Source organism: Gopherus flavomarginatus, chromosome 24 (genome assembly GCF_025201925.1).
Source record: "Gopherus flavomarginatus isolate rGopFla2 chromosome 24, rGopFla2.mat.asm, whole genome shotgun sequence".
Taxonomy (NCBI): Eukaryota; Metazoa; Chordata; order Testudines; family Testudinidae; genus Gopherus; species Gopherus flavomarginatus.
The window spans coordinates 14,283,457-14,301,638 of NC_066640.1; the positions used below are offsets into that span (position 1 = coordinate 14,283,457).

At 58.0% G+C, this 18,182-nt stretch overlaps 1 protein-coding gene across 4 annotated transcripts in view; it reads left to right on the top strand.

Moving 5' to 3' along the window:
• The window catches only part of LOC127040205 (BLOC-1-related complex subunit 8-like), an 82,528-nt gene extending 65,234 nt beyond the window's left edge, over window positions 1-17,294 (top strand). For 2 of the 4 annotated variants that reach the window (XM_050934071.1, XM_050934070.1), the window contains exons 2-9: window positions 5,447-5,526; window positions 8,021-8,224; window positions 8,753-8,881; window positions 9,053-9,233; window positions 12,691-12,836; window positions 13,861-13,975; window positions 14,270-14,378; window positions 16,070-17,294. In XM_050934071.1, coding sequence (XP_050790028.1) covers window positions 5,473-5,526; window positions 8,021-8,224; window positions 8,753-8,881; window positions 9,053-9,233; window positions 12,691-12,836; window positions 13,861-13,975; window positions 14,270-14,378; window positions 16,070-16,373 — 1,242 coding nt within the window. In that variant the 5' untranslated portion in view covers window positions 5,447-5,472 and the 3' untranslated portion in view covers window positions 16,374-17,294. Of the gene's footprint in view, window positions 1-5,446; window positions 5,527-8,020; window positions 8,225-8,752; window positions 8,882-9,052; window positions 9,234-12,690; window positions 12,837-13,860; window positions 13,976-14,269; window positions 14,379-16,069 lie in introns of those variants that run through there. The other 2 variants (XM_050934072.1, XM_050934076.1) reach the window with 2 other exon arrangements.
• The last annotated feature ends 888 nt before the right edge of the window (window positions 17,295-18,182 follow it).

Sequence of the window (18,182 nt, forward strand, 5' to 3'; positions counted from 1 at the left end):
TCTGGTCCCTTTATACTGGCTAGGCTTGGGGCTTGAAGCAAGCAGCCCAGGGTGCAGCGGGCATGCTGGGGTGGAGAGTGAGCATGTAGAGGAGAAGCTGGAGGAGGCAGGAGTGAGGTGGACCTCCATGCTGGGGCTGGTGCAGTCCTGCAAAGCCCCACAGGAGCCAGTGCATTGGGGGGCAACTTAGGGCAGCCTCAGCTCTGCTTTAGTCTGTGCTGCCAGCCGCTGAGTCTGGCATCACAAACTACATCCCCTCTACCCTGTACTGGCTCAGCAATGGCTCTGCCCCTTGATGCTTCAATATCCCACTCCTCCCAAGCCATCCCCTTTGTCTTTATAGCTTATGGCCTGCCTGAGCCTGTGGTAAGTGACCTACTGGCTCTAAGGGTGGAGGGGGAGATGCAGTTTGATAGGGGAGAAAGGAGGGACCAGCATGCACAGGGTTAAGTGAGGGGAGAGAGGAAGCCCTTGGGGATGTGGGGGGGAAGAGAATTAATTAGCTGCTGTTACTTTAGATCTCCAGGCCAGGTGCTCCCTGATGTCAGAGGGGCCCTTTGCCATCGCTCTGCAGATGCCACCAGAGGGTGTGTAGGTGCTGGCAGGAACAGGGCCTTGGACTCACCGTGGAGGGGTTTTTACCCTATGCCTTTGACCCATAAGCGTATTTAGACCCTGACAGTGATAGGAATGGGGAGCCAGGAGCATGCCGAGAATCCGGAGCTGACCAACTCTGCAGGAGAGGAGGGTTGTTTGGCTGGGGATGGGGCTTAAGGAGTTTACAAGCACCCGGCTTGTGGAGCTTATAACCTGGTGGCTTTGTCTCTTGTGTTCTCCCCCTGCTGGTTCCCCGCTGGTGAGTGGGCTCTTCTGTGATGTTTTAACTCTGCAGGTTCCCTTTGAAAATGAATGTGAAGAGGTGACCCCCAGCAATGGCACGAGAATAAACAGGCACAAAGCTACTGGGTCTGGCAGGACCCGAGTCCCTCGTTTATGGCGGAGCTGAGTGTCTTGGTGTGGCTATGCCAATGCCATTATCCTGGTGCAAACGCACTGCAGTAGTGTAAGCGAGGACACCGTGAGTCATGCTGGTGCAAGCCCCACTGGGAACAAATATAACGTGTTTATGGAATGGCCACCAGTTTGGCCAATCAGCCTTAAGCTTAGCCACAGGAGGCTGCAACAGACCTCCACCTCTATGACTTGGCTCAGAAGAGGACATGTAGCATTGGAGTGAGCTGCACCTGCATTAAGTGTTTGCACCGCGGCTGCAAATGTCACTAGCCTAGACCCGCTCTGAGGGCCGGACTCCCCACAGCCTTGCATCCTGTGCAGCCTGGGTGTAAAATGCCACCATTCCTGGCCCGGCACCCTTGCTTTGCACAAGTGCACACGATTGCACCTAGGCAGGGCGACTGAGAGCCGGGCCCCTTCGCGAGCAGGAGAAGTAAGTTGGGAAACCTGAAGTTTTCACCAGGGAATATCTGACTCTTTCCAGTAAGTCCCTTCCCACCGGAGCCGGAGGTCCCTAGCCCTGGGGTATTCTCGTCACGCTGGGCATACCTTCGTGTCATGCGTGGGCTGAGGACATAGAGTGGCAGGCGGGTCGTGGGAACTCCAGCATAATTTCCTTCCATAAATTAAAATTAGTTTTGATCAGCTAAATATAGCAGCTGAGGAAGAGGGTAAATGGCCAGGGCTTGTGAGAAGGAAGCGGGATGAGAAATGGCATTTGAGTGAATGAAGGGCCTTGTGGGATGAGCCAGCCCCAGCATTTCAACCCCACCCAGAGCTTTGGAAAAAGTCCCAGTCACTGTGCATTCAGGGGAAGGGGGCATGGGTGAATTTTCTGCACAGTGCCTCTGAGGGGCTGGGAGCAGAGCTGGGGATGCTTCAGCAAAGGACCATTCCCCTGGGAGTTCTGGCCTGGGAGGATCATGAGAGATCCCCAGTCTGCAGAGGTTCCCAGATCGAGGGTCAGGCTGAGAAGGTTTGGGGAGCTTCTGTACACGGCTCTCAAGCCCAAATTGACCCAGGTCTAAATCCGAAATAGGAAGGAAGGTTTGGAGATGCCTGGAAAAACTGGATACAATAATCCCTGCCTCCAAGTATCTTCCTGCCAGCTGCACCCTGGTCCTTTTTCTGTCAGTTTCTTTCTTGCATCCCTCCACCCCATGCCCTGGGGTTAGCAGCAGGTCAGCATGCACAGACTCCTTCCCCCACTTGGGGACAGCTGGTCCACTTTGGCTGGTTTGCTTGCCCCATGGTATAGCAGGTCCCAATGCTGGGGGATTTGCTGGGTCTGTCCCCCAATGCTGGGGGATTTGCTGGGACTGTTGTATAGCTGTATAGTATTCTGGGACTCCTGCAGCTCCTCTCCCGGAGTGCCCAGGGGGTCTGGGGTAATTGCCTCGTGGGAAGGAAGAAACAGCTGAACTAGAGGAGTTGGAAAGCTCGTGGCTTCCTGGCCAGGCTGAAAACCCCCACAAGTGGCACCGATTCAGCCGGATCTAGAATCCTAGAAAAGTCGGGCTGGAGGGGACCTCGAGAAGTCACCGAGCCCAGCCCCTTGCGCTGAGGCAGGACCAAGTAACCCGAGACCAGCCCTGATAGGGGTTTGTCCAACCTGTTCTAGAACATCTCCAGTGATGGGGATTCCACCACCTTCTGGGGAGCCTGGTCCAGAGGTTGGTGACCCATAGAGTTAGAACATTTTCCTAATATCTAACCTAAATCTCCTCTGCTGCAGATTAGCCTATTGCTTCTTGTCCCTCCTGCAGTGGACATGGTGAACAATTGATCACTGTCTGTATAACAGCCCTTAACAGATTTGATGACTATTCTCTGGTCCCCTCATCAGGTTTCTTTTCTTGAGACTAAACATGCCCAGGGTTTTAGCCTTTCCTCAGAGGGCAGGTTTCTAACCCTGTTACCAGTTTTGTTGCTTTCCTCTGGACTCTCTCCAGTTTATCCCCATCTTCCCTAAAGCGCGATGCCCAGAGCTAGACACAGGTCTCCAGCAGTGCCGAGCAGAGTGGGACAATGACCTCCCGTGGCTTACATCTGACACTTCTGTGAATACACCCCAGAACATCAGCCGTTATCCTAGTGCATCGCATTGGCAACTCACATTCAGTCTGTGATCCACTGTAACCCCCAGCTCCTTTTCAGCAGCGTGACAACCCAGCCACTCTGGAGTTGTGCCTTTGATTTTCCCTTCCTGAGTGAAGTGAATTTATCTTGTTGATTTCAGACAGTTCTCGAATTTGTCAAGATCATTTTGAATTCTAATCCTGTTCTCCGAACTACTTGCACCCCTCCCGGTTTGGTGTCAGCTGCAGATTTTATAAATATAATCTCCACTTCATTACGCAAGTCATTAACGAAAGTTCGAGTAGTACCAACGCCAGGCCCAACCCCTGCAGCACCCCACGAGATACACCTCCCCGACTGACAGTGAACTGTGAATAACTACGCTTTGAGTGCCTTTCAACCACTTCTGCTCGCACCTTATAGTAATTTCATCCAGACCAGTGGTTCTCAGCCAGGGGTACCTGTACCCTGGGGGTACACAGAGGTACATCAACACATCTAGATACTTGGCTAGTTTTACAACAGGCTACAAAAAAGCACTAGAGAAGTCAGTACAAACTAAACTGTCAGACAGACACTGACTTGTTTATACTGCTCTGTATACGATACACTGAAATATAAGTACAACGTTTATATTCCAATTGATTTCTTTTATAATTATATGATTAAAATGAGAAAGGAAGCAATTTGTCAGTACTAGTGTGGCTGTGACACTTTTGTATTTTTATGTCCGATTTTATAAGCAAGTAGTTTTTAAGTGAGGTGAAACTTGGGGGCACGCGAGACAAATCAGACTCCTGCAAGGGGGACAGTCTGGAAAGGTTGGGAGCTGCTGATGTACACCTCATTTCCCTAGTTTGCAGTGAGACTGTCATGACCTGCGCTATCACCTTCCCCCTGGCCTCATGACCAGCTGCTACAACCAGCGCTCCTGGCAGCTGCTGCATGTGGAGGCCAGGGGCTTGTTGGGGTACCTGCAATGCCTCTTCTGCTCCAGCTCTAGCCAACTGTCTGCCACTGGGCCCATGGAGCCAGAGCTGAACCCAGTTTGGTCCTGTGTGTGTAGCGCTTTGGCCACTTTCAGCACAATTTCATGGGATTCATCATTGCAACAAGTCGATTTCTTAGTGTGGGCCAGGAGCTTCACTGGAATCAGTTCACACCAGGCTCACTACCAGGGACCTACTTAATGGAGCTAACAAGATATCAGGACCCAGGAGTCCTGCAGGAGTTAGTCATATCCTAGGGGGGATATGAAAGAAGAAAAGTTCCCTGTTCTTTGGGGCAGCAAGGAGATTTGGGGTCTCTCTCTTCTGCCCTTCCTGTCCCCCCGCCCCATCTCTCACAAACAGACACTATGAAAGAAGTGGGCGGTTTGCATTTTACAACTTCTCATGCAACCACTTCCTGACCCAAACATGTCTGAGGTCAAATTTAGTCTGTATGTGAAAAAAAAAAAAGTTGCTTAAAAAAAAATTGTAACCCCCCACTCCCACAACCTAAAAACATCCCCATTGTCCTATAGAGAAACACCCCCCCAGCGAGGTCAGTGTTCCTGTGTAACTGCTCTCCAAGTAACCTAGACCTGGGAGTCAGGAATAAAAATCTGCAAGAGATCATTTAGTGTCACTCTTGAAGAAGCACACGGCTATTTTATACTGGGGCTGGAGTTTTGAAATGCAAAAATTCCCTCTTCAGTCTGAATGGGGGACTCTGGATTAATAGGGCAGAGGCATTTTCAACTGCCTAGGGGATTTAGGTGCCCAAGCCCCATTGAATGTAACAGACATTGGGTGGAGTTCAGCAAGACCCCCTTGGAGACCCTCGCCTTGAGGGGTAGCGGGATCGACACAGCTGGTTGTACATTGCCAATTATTTTTATGGGAATTTTGAAAAATGAAATAGTTTTTTGTCAAAATTCCCCAAGAAACGTTTTCCATTTTTTGATTAACTGAAAATCGTTTTTGGTTAAAATTTTTGGTTTCTATTTTTTCATTGAAAAATGTAATCAAAAGTGACACTCCCTTCCCCTCCCCACCGAAATGTCCTCTTTTGTGAAGTCCGTTGCCAGCAGTGGGCAGAGCGTTCTGGGCCTCCAACCCAGAGGTGGATGCATCCAAAGCGTCTTGGCCTAGGAGCTGGTGCTCTTGGAGAGCTGCGTTAACCCCGGAATCACCTTCTCCCCTCAGGTCAGGTTTGGATTCAGATCCGAGCCCCCACCTTGTGGCCCAAGGATAGTAGGCTCAGAAACCTGGATCCTGTGGTTCTTAGCCCTGTTTGCAAAGCCCGGCTGACGCTCAATGGGCTGCTGTCAATGCAGACGCTTCAGTAACCGTTTCTTTCTCTATTCCAGCATCCCCTTGAAACAAGCTGTGAAAAATGGGTCGGAAAAAAATACAGATCAGTCGAATTTTGGACCAGCGCAACCGTCAGGTAAGGCCCAGCCCCAGGCCCATCCAGACACTGGTCTGGGGAAACACTGGAGAGTCAACATCGAGGCTGAGCAAAGGGGTTTGGATTCAACGGTGGGGAAAGGGGCAGGATTGTTGGCTCTGGAAATGTCCCACGCACAGAGTCAGAGCAAACTGCTCCTGCACCCCGTCCCTCAGGCACCAGGCCTCCAGCCCTGCCCGGCAGGACCTCCAGTGAGATGCTCAGTCTCTGTCACTCCAAGGCCTGAGCTGCCCGGAGCGCACCAGCATGGGCTCTGCATGCTCCTTTGGCAGCTAGACCCAAGACCATCAGGCGGGGCAATGTCCAATCCCTACAAGCCGAGAGCAGGATTGGAGTCAGGGAGCAGAGGGAGATGCGCTGTGCAGCCAACCACAGTGCCCTGAGCCATCCAGTTTCTCAACGTGGGCCTGGGCTTGGCCCAGCAACCTAGCAGTAGCAGCCTCCATAGGCTATTCCCAACGCACTGCAGCCTCTTGCCTGGCGCGTGTTACGCAGGGTTGGCCCAGGATGAGACCCGAGTTGTTATAACAGCCAGTGTCACGATGCCCCTCCTTGAGCGCTGTGAGGAGCATGTAGCGTGCACAGCTGCAGCTGATGCTGCATCACCCCTGCGGCATGACCTGAGGTCCATAGAAGCTGCAGGCAGCACGACAGCCAGTGACACCGGGGGGCAGAGGTTTGCCTGGCAGTTCAAAGGCAGTGGGCATCGTGCCACCAATGCTATTCCAGGGCGGCGTCTGGAGAATGCCTCCCAGAGAGCTCAGTTATGTGCCTAATGAGAGATGATATTTATAGTGAAGCTGAGAAGCCACCAGCAGCAGCTAGCTAGCAGGAGAGGCAACAATTTAGCCCGTTCGTTGGGCATGGCTGCTCCAGGTTCTGCCAGGCTGCATTCTCTCAGAGGACATTGTCCGTTCTGGGCAAGGGCTGGTGCTGACAGGCACCCAGAAGTTCATCTGCTTACCTGAAATAGCTGCACCTCCGGGTCGGCCTGCCTCAGCGGCCGCAGTCCTCCACGGTCATGTACCCCAGCGCCAGGTGGGTGTGAAAGGCTCCCCCTGTGGCTGGTAGAAGTGGCTGCACGAGGAGCAGGGCAGTGGAGAACCGCACCCGAGGTTCGAGCTGGTTGGGAATTTTTCAGTGAAATGAGTTTTTGTTGGACAATGCAGATTTGCAGACTCCGAGCGGCTAGTGTTGCCCCACCTGCTCTGCCCAGGGTCTCCGTCTGGGAGATGCTCTGCGAGCTTGAAGAAAAGTCACAACACCCTCCTGTAACCCGCCCCTCTGCCCATGTCCAGCATGGAGTCTGCACAGTGACCGAAACTGAGACCCTGCTGGCGGAGGGTGGTGGAGGAATTCCAGGTGCAGGAAGGCCTCTGAGCTGCTGCCCGCGCTGGCATTGGCCAAGGATCGGGGAAGGGGATGTTAGGAGAGAAGGGGAGTCAGGAGGAGACGGGTCTGCAGGATCCTGGTGGGCTGCTGGGGGAGGGCAGTAGGCAGCCGAGGTTCAGATCTGATAGGTCCAGGCTCCCAGCTGGTGCGAGCTGTGCCCACTGGCACGGAGCACCAAACGCCCATGTGCCCTAGAGCTCTGATCTGTTGAGAGCATCGCTCCACTGGACGCAGTGCATGTCAGCTCTTAGAATGGGCTGCAGAAAAGCTGTCCCTTCAGTGCATCCATGCACAGAGGGATGTGTTGCAGCCAGGCCGGGATCATACGGGGACTGTGGGGCCTTGGCTGCGCTAGGAGAAAGGGTGTGTTCTAGCTGTGTGATAGGTGACCGGTGGTCACTAACCCCCAGGGAGACCCTCATGTGGAGAAGTCTGCAGGTCCCGCACCCATTGCTGCATGGGGTAAAGCCACCTTCCCCCTAGGGCTTGCCTCACCTTGCTAGCGCTGCAAACTGCCTCATCTACACTAGGATCTTACCACCGGTTTGCTAAAAATAACCCATGTGTGGCAGTGCCGCGTGTGCACGTGTGGTCACAGCTGTTGTGCAAACTGGACACGCCGCGAGGATGTGTGACGCATTCACCAAGGGAGGGCTCAGGCTAAGTGCCGAGCGCCGAATTTAGTTCAGTGCTCTGAGGTCGGTGCTAATTATACTCCCAGCTGACGGCAGGCCCTGTGTTGTCGCCCACACACGCACAGGGCCAGATTTTCAGACGTGCTTCTCACGCTGGGCGTCAGGCCGCTGAGTGCCTGCGTCCCAACGGGAGCAGCCGGGTGCCGAGATGCCTACTGGCAGTTGAGGTCTGTGGAAGGTGTGCCAGGGCTGTGGGTGCCCAGCACCTGCAGCTCTGGCCTGGATATGTCCTGGCACTGCATCCCGGCAGGGTGGCATTGGTGTGACCCCTCTCCGGTCAGGGGAGTTACGCTGGCGTCGATCTGGAGGCGAGTCTGGCCCAGCAGTCTGCAGGTCCGGCGCTCCGGCGCCTTGCGCTTGCCCTGAGCTCTGTGCCCTCCCCTCAGGTGACCTTCACCAAGCGCAAGTTTGGGCTGATGAAGAAGGCCTATGAGCTGAGCGTGCTGTGCGACTGCGAGATCGCCCTCATCATCTTCAACAGCACGAACCGCCTCTTCCAGTACGCCAGCACCGACATGGACAAGGTGCTGCTCAAGTACACGGAGTACAGCGAGCCGCACGAGAGCCGCACCAACTCCGACATCCTGGAGGTAACGCCACCCGGGCGCGCGGGGGGCTGCAGGGCAGAGCTGATGCTGCTTCCATGGCAATGAGAAAGGCGAAGCAGCACAGCTGGCCCGGCAGGCAGCTGCTGAGCAGCCTCTGCACGAAACAAGTTTTGCAGTGTCTCAGCCCAGATCCTAGCAGACAGGTGACCACTGGCAGTAACTGACCCACCCCTTGCTGGCAGTCCCAGCAGAGGGGCCGAGGGGGGAGAGGGCCTTGGAGACCGAACTGCAAGGGGGCAGGCAGGGAAGGACACAGTTGCGCCCCACATGCCCCTCTTGTCCCAAGGCAAAGTCTGAGCGTGCAGGGAGCCCGGGGGGGAGCAGCTGCTGTATCTGTGCCAGGGTCTGCGGGGAAGGAAGCTGTGAGGAGCGTGGGATGTGAGGGGTGGGACGGGGCGAGGAGGCAGTAGCTGGAGGGGCAGGGCGAGGAGACCCTGGGCCCTTCCCCCCTCAATGCCTGCCAAGGGAATCCCAGCTGGGCCTCCTCACTCCGGGCTCCCTCCCTGCCAGACGCTGAAGCGGAAGGGCCTGGGGCTGGAGAGCCAGGAGCTGGAGCTGGACGAAGGGCTGGACCCCATGGAGAAGATCCGGAAGCTGAACGAGGGGGTGGACCTGACGGTGGCGCGGCCTAGGCTCTATGTGAGTGGCTGGATCCCTGTTTCCCACCCAGGGGTTGAGACCATGGCAATGCCTTGGCATGGCCAAGATCCACCCCGTGCCCTTCCCCCACCCACAGGGGCGGCCTGGCAAGGCGATCCCCTCCCCCATGGGCCCCACTGTGACCCCCACATCCCTGCTCTCCCTGTGCAGTCCTCAGCCCCTCTGCCCAGCCACGAAGCGGCCTACGTGGGCACACCACCCTCTGGGAGCGACGGAGGGCTCAGCAGTGCCAGCGGGTCCCCGCAGCACCAGAACCGACTGCCTGCGTTCAAGTCAGCGATCCCCAAGCACGGCCAGCCTTCGGGGCGCTCCCCGGGGCCAATGCCACCAGGTGAGGTCTCCTCAGGTGGCCAGGCATGGGCAGAGGAAGTGGCGCTAAGCCATGGAATCCAGGGTGTGTGTATGGGGGGGGGGCTTGGCCCTGGAATCTGGGGGTGCTGGGGGGGCTCGGCCACGGAATCTGGGGGCTGTGGGGGGCTTGGTTTGGCTTCTAGAGGCAGCACTTGTGCGTTGTGTTGCTCAGCAGCGCCCCCGTCAGGTTGACAAAGGAGCCAACACCCAATGAGTGTTACCCAAGCTTTGGCCTTCTGCAGTGGCCCGTGGTAACAGGCGAGTGCCCAGGGCCTGGATCTGCCCTGGTTAAAGAAGCTGTGGTCTAGTGGTTAGAGGAGCTGGGGCCCTGTAGTCAGGACTCTTGGGTTCTATTCCCAGTTCTGCCACTGACTCGCTATGCAATCGTAGGCGAATCTCGTCTCTCTCTGCACCTCGGTTTCCCCACCTGTACCTTGGCGGATCACGACCCTGCCTCGGCTGGAGAGCAGTCATTCTGCCGCGTGGAGGATTTCAATATCTTGGAGTCTGGTTTCATTCCATTTTGGAACAAAAGCCAAAAATGTTGGAATTCTCTGTGAAAGGGAGTGGAGCCCTGGCTGCGGGGCAGTCTGCCTGGCTGGCTACCCCGGAGTCACGGACCCTGGGAGGCCTGGGAGCCCAGGCTGCTGAGAAGCCGTGAGCATGAGAATCAGGCGTCCAGGCCTACCAGTGTCTGCTCGCTGTCAGCCTGCCAGGAGCACTGCCGAGAAGCCAGGCAGGTGAGCTGGCAGGAGCCCGGCCGGTTTCCATTAGAACGGTGCTGAAATTCAACCAGATCCATTAACCGTTTTGATTGTGACAAACCGGCAGGTTCCAAGGACAAAGTGTCTTGTCGGAACTTTTCCGACCGGCTGTAATCCTGACCCGTGCAGCGCGCTGGGGGATCCCGAGCTGGCCGGCGCTAGGGACGTGCAGAGTGTGTATTACTGTAATTTCTCCTGGGTCATTAACAAACTCAAAGAGTGGACAGCGGGGATGGGCTAAGGTGCAGTCAGAGTCTGCAAAATGACTGTGAAAATGGCTCCATCTCACTCCATGCAGCTGCTTCCTGTGTTTTGCTGAGTCATGAGTGCTGATTTTATGCACACTCACAGGCATGCACCTGCACACTCACACTCACACGCATGCACAGGCACCCACCTGCACACTCACAAACATGCACTTGCATGTGCACACGTGCACACACATGTGCAAGTGCGCACACCCATGTGCACATGCCCAGGCACACACATTTCTGCTAGTGATGGGCATTTCCCAGCTCCCCTCCATTTTGGGTAGGGTTTGAAATCTGCGCTGCGATCAGGATCTTCGGTTCCCACTGGCCCCTGTCTCCAGCTCAGAGGGGTAAGCAGGGCTGGGTGGGGGATGTGGAAAACTCAGCTGCTCTCGATGCAGTCGGGCTCAGAAGTGACTGTCAGCTGGAAAAAGTGACTGAGGCTGACCAGTGGAAACTCCCCAGGCATGGGGGTGAGGGGAAAGGGGGGGTGGGTGACGAAGGTGTTGGTGGGTAACATGTGGCTTTGCTGCGGCCGCGTAAAGCTGGAGCCCGAACTCCGTGGGCGGGGCCTGTGTGATCTGTGTAGGGTCCTCGCTGTGCGCGGCCCTTCCTCACGGGGGAGGCCTGATGGAATGTGCGCCGATGAGGAGGTTTCAAACCACCCAGCCTGTGGTGGGGGAGCCGATCAGGCCGGATTGCCCTGTGCTTTCCCCATGCCGCCCTGCCAGCCCTCGGCCCTGGTCTGGAGGGTCCCAGCCAGCCACCCCTCTGTGCTGGGGCTGCCAGCCAAGAGGACAGTCATGATGTGGATTCTTGTCCCTGGGTGCTGGACTGAGACTCCCCCAGAGCCTGTCAACTAGCCATGAGAGCAGGGCCCTGCTGCACCCCAGATCCTCTCCTCTGCCTGGGTCATGGGGGCAGCTGATGGGGGGTTCACCCCGGGTCCTGCTGCCCTGTGTTCCCAAGAGCGGCTTTCTCCATCTTCCCGTGTGTTCGTCTGCCCTGGGGCCAGCGGGCAGTCTGGGTGCTTGTGGGAGATGCGTAGGGAGTGACGCCCTCTGTCACTGCAGGGCCTCATCGCCCCATGGCGGGTGAAGAGGGGGTAGCAGCTCCCAAAGCAGGCCTGGATGCAGGGCTCAGGAGGGATAAGGAGGAATGGGCGACGGAGAGCGGGCACTGTTGCCCATGGGCAGGGGGGTTGCCACCCATGGGAAGCCAGAGATCCTGGGAATTGCTGCCCTCAGGATGTAGCGCCAGCCTGCTGTGAGTGCTGCCACTGAGCAGGGCTGCGAGTCCCAGGCTCAGAGCCCACATTAGCAAATCGTTTCCGTTCCTTTCTGGTGGCGTCATGTCCCCCACACCTGACCCTGGCGTCCCGGCCACAGCCCAGGTGCAGCGCTGCTCGGAGGAGCCCCAGGGCCTGGCCTCTCGCAGGAAGTGGGTTTGCAGTCACAGAAGCAGAGGAGGTTTCCGCCAAGCTCCCCACTCCCTCCCCTCACACACACTTCTTAGATGAGTGGCCCTGCTTTCAGGCGCCGCTCCGGGAACCTAGGGCTTTCCGACCTGGCTTGGCCAAGAGATGGCCTCCCCTTCCTCCCAAAGGGCCACTTCTGCTATCTGGACTGGGACTCCCAGAATCCTTTGCTTCCCAAGGATGGCATTCACCTCTGTGCAGAGGCCTGGCACAGGGCCTGGGCACTATTGAAGTCCTGCCTGTGCGCCTTGTGCCAGCCCCAGTATCACTAACCTCAAGCAGTCAACAATGATGAATCATGAGATTGGCTTAAAAATCATGAGACTTTTCAACCTGTGATTTGTGGGGGTAAGAGGAGTTCTCTCTCTGAGCCCTTGGGCTGCATTTGGCTCACAATTCCCAGCTTCTCTCCACAGGCAGCAGTACTAGACGTTTGTATTTTTTGAGGAAAGCTGAGAGCCTCACCTAATCCCCTGACTCCAGGAGCTGGGGCTTTAAGAAAACCACCTTGTCTTGTGGGACTCCACAGTTGGCAGCTCCTCCGCCTACCTCGGTTGTTTTGTAACCAATCCTCCTGCTCAGGTGGCATCTCTTCTCTGATGGAGGCTGGGTGTGATGACAGCTGGGGACATAGAAACGTAGCTATGAATTAAACATGACCCTGCTCCGAAGGAGATCTCTCCGGCCACGCCCCACGTACAAGGTCGTTGCCTCCAGTGCACTCGAGCCCACTTCTGACAGGGTGAATTTGCCTCAAGGCTTGTTATCGTTATGACTGGACATAGGAAGTGCGCTGTGCCAGGTGCTGTACATACCCAGAAGGGGGACGCAGCTATGCTGTGCCTTATCTCAGACTCTTGTGCAATCACCCGCCATTCCCTGAGCTGGGCTTTCACCCCGGTGCTTCCCAGATGCACTAACCTTTGCCTGCTTCTCCCTGCCCAGGCCTTGGCTACCCTCTCTTCTCCCATGGCAACCTGAACCGAGCCCTGGCTACCAAGACCCCTCCCCCGCTCTACCTAGGGGCAGAAGGCCGCAGGGTGGATGTCCACAGCAGTTTGTCCAGCGCCAGGAGCAATCTGACATCAGCAGTAAGTGCCACTCTCAGTGCGTCTGCTGACAAGGGTCTAGGAAGGGTCCCTGTGAAATGCAGACCCCTGTGAGAGCCTGTGTTTAATTAATGAAAACTCTTGAGAACTGCCTGCTGGGCTGCAGCTGCCTCCACCATCCATTCCACAGGGCCCCCGGTGGACACTGCAGGAGGCTCTGGGGTTTGTCTTAGGAGGAGCAGCACCAGGTTGTCATGGGGGTGGCAGAGAGGGAAGGGTTAACAGAAGGAGGACACTGTTCTGAGATCTCAGGAGGCTCCAGCCAGGCTGCGGCTCTGTGAGGGGGCAGATCAGGAGTCACTCCATGGGCGTAGGTGAATTGCACCAGCACTGGGCGGGTGAGTGAGAGGAGAACCTGCCCCACTGCGTGCAGAGGAGTCAGAGCCATGGGGCATAGGGGGGCTGAGCACTCCCTTTGCAGGTACTTTAGGGATCCCCAGTTTCTTGGTTTGTACTGGGGGAGGGAGGATGGAGCAAGGCTCCTTGGGGAAAAAAACCAGATCTTTGCCCGGCAGCCCCTTCTCTGGGGAGCTTGGAGTCTGGGATGAAGAGGGTCAGGGATGAAACCGTGGCTTTGAAAGAGCCCAGAGTTTGGGGACGTAGTTCACACTCACTCATTTGCATGCACAACGTGCAGGCACACACACAGTCTGGCACACGCATGCCAGTTGCACACTCACCCAGCCGCATGCATGCAGACAGTCCTGTGTGCACAGCCAGATACATGTTCCCAGACATGCTCACACAAACTCACATGCACATGGTCACACACACACCCTGTCGCGCAGGCACTCTCATACCGGGCAGGCACACCCACGGCCTTGCACACCTATGCACACTGGACATTTCCGGGGGGTGAGATGGGAGGAGGAGGGGGAAAACACGCGGCCATTCAGGAGCGGAGCGATTGTGGGCCAGGGGTCAGAGTGGCGTGGAGGGGAGCGTGGAAAGGACCCGAGCAGGATATTTATTGGAAGCCTGAACGAAGGATGCTTGTTTGTCTCAGCAGCGATCGCTGTACCCTGGCCTGCAGACCATGAGCCCCGTGCTGCCCGCTGGCAGTGGCAGCATGCCAGCCCATGGCCTAGGGGGCTTCCCCTTCCTCTCCTCAAGCCAAGCAGGTAAGCCCTGGTGGGTAGCTCCTAGCCCAACACTCCCACTCACCCAGTGCCTAGAGCCCACACCTGGCCAGGGGCTCAGCTCGAATCCCCGTCCCAGAGCAGTGCTCCTCACTCACTGCATGGCCATGGAGAAGGGAGCCAGGCACCCCAAATGGCCAGATGGGAGCCCCGTGCCCCTGGAATCCCTCCTTTGGGCTCAGCCCTGGTGTAAACTGGCAGTAGACAAGGAGCTCCCTTCACTTTCACCTGTTAGCCCTTCTCCTCCTGATGTCCCGTCTGCTTTGTCATTGGCAGAGTACGGGCCCGGTGAGGCCTCCTCACACCCTGGCTACCTCCAGCCCAACGCCATCGCCTCCTGGCAGCACCACCGAGACATGGCAGCCTCCGCGCACCTGCCGCTAGGGTAAGAACCACGCCCAACTCCCAGCCTTGGAAGCTGAGCGAGACTTCTCTTTTGGGGGCAGGAGCCCAAGCTCCCATCCCTTCCCCAGCCTCTCTCCCCACAAGCCAGCAGGACTGGGTGCAGGGGTGAGATCTTCACATCTGCATCCTCCCTCTCCCTTTCCCCATTGCTCTCCCTCCATCTCCCTTCCCTGCCCATCACTGGGCCCTTAGCCCCGCTGGCGCTGAGGGTAAAACCCAGACAGGCCGGGCAGGTGCCATCTCCTCAGGTTCTGGTGCCACCTGGTGGCAGGAGCTCAGCACGGGCTGGCGAAGAGATTGGGGCCTTCTGCCTGCTCCCCACCGGGAGTTTGTTACCATCCACGTTCCAGATGCTGGCAGCCAGACCGGGGGAGCTGGCAGCGTGGCAGGGGGCAGCTCCGCCAGTGGCTGGCTGCAGCTTCCAGTGGCCCTGGCTGCTGTGCGAACGCTTGGACTGGCAGATGCAGGAGCCCTCTCCCTGAACGCAGAGGACAGTGCAGCACCCCAGCCTGGGCAGCTCCCAGCTCCTCGGCCAGAACGTCCCGGGGGGTAATTGGACCCGCGTCTGCCCCAGGCCCCGGGAGCAGCAACTCTGGCAGGGCCCAACACACAGTTGTGATCGCAGCTGGGCACGGATGGCCCTGTTCAGGGGTGGGTTTGTTTCCCGATCCCCCAGCTTCCAGGCGAGCCCTGCTCCTGGGAACATCCCCCACCCCCTTCCCAGCAGGTCCAGGATGTTTGCAAAGCCTATTTAAAACTGGCTCTGCCCAGGGGACAGTGCCCCCCACCCTCCCGAGCCAGGCTCCCAGCTGCTCTCCCAGGAGCGTGGGTGGGGAAGCGCTTGAGAACCTGGTGCCCCAGTGGGTTGCACCTTGTGGGCTGCCAGTTCTAATCTAGCTCCGGCCAGGAGCGAGGAAGTTGTTAGGGTCTGGTGGCTGCTGGGTGAGACGTGTTTGGTGGAGCTCAGTGTCTCCCTGGCACCAACGCCGCCCAGACAACTGGCACAAACCGGCCACCCCTATTGGCAAGGGCTGCCGTGGGCAGCAACTTCCTGCTAGTGGCCTGGGAACACTGGCGGGGGGCAGCGTGTGGTAACCTCAGCCCAGGGGGAATAGCAGGCACTGCCAGCATGCTGGCCATGGGAGACATTTCAAAGTGGGTGGGAACGAAAGCGGATCTCCCACTAATCTGGCTTGGGGGGGTCACCCTGCTGGTGGCTCTGGTAGGGAGGGAACTGGACCCCCCCATACACACACACACGTAGCTGGTTAGAAGGGGAGCCGCTCCCCAGTGCAAAGCCCGAGTGGGAGCATGTCAGCAGCCCCCATTCCTGAGCCAGGAGGTTAAAGGGGGGAAATGCCCCCTGTCCCCACGAGCTGGGGGGCTGGATACTTACAGTCCAACTTCCTGCCTGGGATGCGGGGGTGGGAAATGCAGCCAGGAATAAGGGGCCATTTTTTTAAAGGTCAGCAAACGTTTCACCTGCTCTCCAACCCCAGCCAATCAGGGAGTTTGCTGAGGGTCAGTTCTGATTGCCTTGAGATGGAGGCAGGACTCCGAGAGCATCCACAGCCCAGCTGCTTGGGGCCAAGAGATCCCCTGGTGGCTTCCTCCTTCGGAGCCTCCCTCTGGCTCCCAGCCTGGCTCAGGCCCTCTTCTTTCCTTCCCCAGGGCAGGCGGCAGAGTGCTCCCCACCGACGAGGCAGCCCGGTCCCCCAGCAGCTCGCCCCAGCACCAGGCTGTCAGCATCAAATCTGAGCGGGTCTCCCCGGTGGTCAGCTGCAGCTCGGCCACCCCCCAGCACTCCCTGTCCTCCCTCAACGATGTCCCCAGAGGCCCCGAGGACCCGCCCCAGCGAGACGAGTATGCCAAGGCCTATCACTACCCGCTGGTCCTGTCCCGGCCGCTGACAGAGGAGCAGCAGGGGGGTGTCCCCATGCGGCGCCTGCAAGTGACGGACGTTTGGCAGAGATAGTGGGGCCGGCTGTCCGGGGTGGGGGGACGCCCACGCTGTTTGCGTGTACGTACTGGCAGTGGCAGGCCCAATGTGTCACAGCCTCCTCTTCTGCTCAGAAGCACTTTTACCTTTCTCCTTGGCTCCCCTGCAGCCACGGCTACCCACAGGGCATGGCTGAGTGCTTGGGTGGGAAGGAAGTCCCAGAACCCCTTGGGTTGAGAGTTTCTGGGAGGAGCCCCCCTCGGTGCCCTGCCCCAGAACCCCATGAGTTGTAAGTCCCTGGGGGGAGCCCCCCTCGGTGCCTTGCCCCAGAACCCCATGGGCTGAGAGTGTCTGTGGGGAGCCCCCCTCAGGGCCCTGCCCCCGAGCCCCATAGGCCATGATGCCTGTGGGGAGCCCCCCTCGGTGCCCTGCCCCAGAGCCCCATGAGCTCAGCATGCCCACGGGGAGCCCCCTCTCGGTTTGAAATACATCCCTATCCTCTTTCCCTCCAGCTCTCTGATTTCATGTTAAATGCATGTTTGGGTGGAAGGTCTGTTCCTCTGAGCTGGGCTGGGGCCCTCGTGGGCAAGGCCCCCCTCTAAGCCCTCACTTGCCCCCCACCCCACTCCTAATGCCCCAGACCAGCTGCAGGTGCCTCGGAAGCTCCAGGCTGTGGCTGAGCTGCAGGTCTGCTCCTGATGCCCACATCAACGCCTCCCACCCTTCCACTAGAACCAGTGCAGCACCACTGGGGCACAGCCGTGGGGCACGCCAGCACGGACAGGGCAGGCTGGGAAGGGCTGAGCTGCCCCGTGTGGGGGGGATTCGGCACAGAGCCAGCCTCAGCCAGGCCAGCCTGTGGGATTCGCAGTGTTCAGGTGCCGCTCGGGATTATTTTCTATTTATTATGTTATGTCCAGCCACGGGTTTGACCAATAAAGATTTGGGTTTTCCGGCCCCATGGTGTGATCTTATCGCCCAAGTGGTCGGTGCCCCTGAGTGGCTGGGATCACGCCGGCTGGAAGAACGGCATGTGAGGTGTGTGTGTGGGGGGGGCAGCATCTGAATGTGGGGGTTGAGGGGGGGCACGGGGCACTGACAGCTCTGGGGGGTGTTTGACTGTCACACAGAGCCCTGGACAGCCCCAGGGATGTAACCTGGCATCTCTGCATCTCCCAGGTACTGAACCCCACTTCCTACACATACTCCAGCGGGGACACAGTGTGGAGCGTTCAGCTATTGGCTGAGGGCACTGGGAGGGAGGGGGCAGGATGGGAGCAAGACCCTCGTGGTCTGGGCTTGCCATGGCCCAGCACCCCCGTTTGCTTCTCTTTCTCATGCTGGACAGACGGGGCCACTCTGGGAGCCAGGAGTCCCCAAGGATGGGCGTGCTCTGTGTTACAGCGCACCCTGCTGGTGAAACTCGTGTCACGGCCAGTGTGCGTCACGCCATCCCCAGAGGCGTGAGAGCCCAGTGCAAGCCATGGGCATCCGTGTCACTGAAACCTACTCTGAGGGGTTGGGGCCCCAGCCAGCAGGTCGCCACGCCACTCAAAGAGCCAGCGCACTCAGGCCCGGCACAGACCCCGCTTCCCGGGCAGAGGCCAAGGCCTGGCGCTGCGGAGCTTCAGCGTCAGCCTAGAGAGCTGAGCTTGGAGCCCTGGGGTGCAGAGGGGCCTGGCACCCGAGCAGTTCAGTGATGGCCAGCACGGGCGGGGAGCAGGCCCATCACTCGCCATGTGATGCACCCCGGCCCGGGTCTGGCTGCCATTATCCAGCTGGGCGTCTGGAGCTGAATGGGGCGTCTGGAGTGGTGACCTCAAGGACTCAATGGGGGGTGTTCTG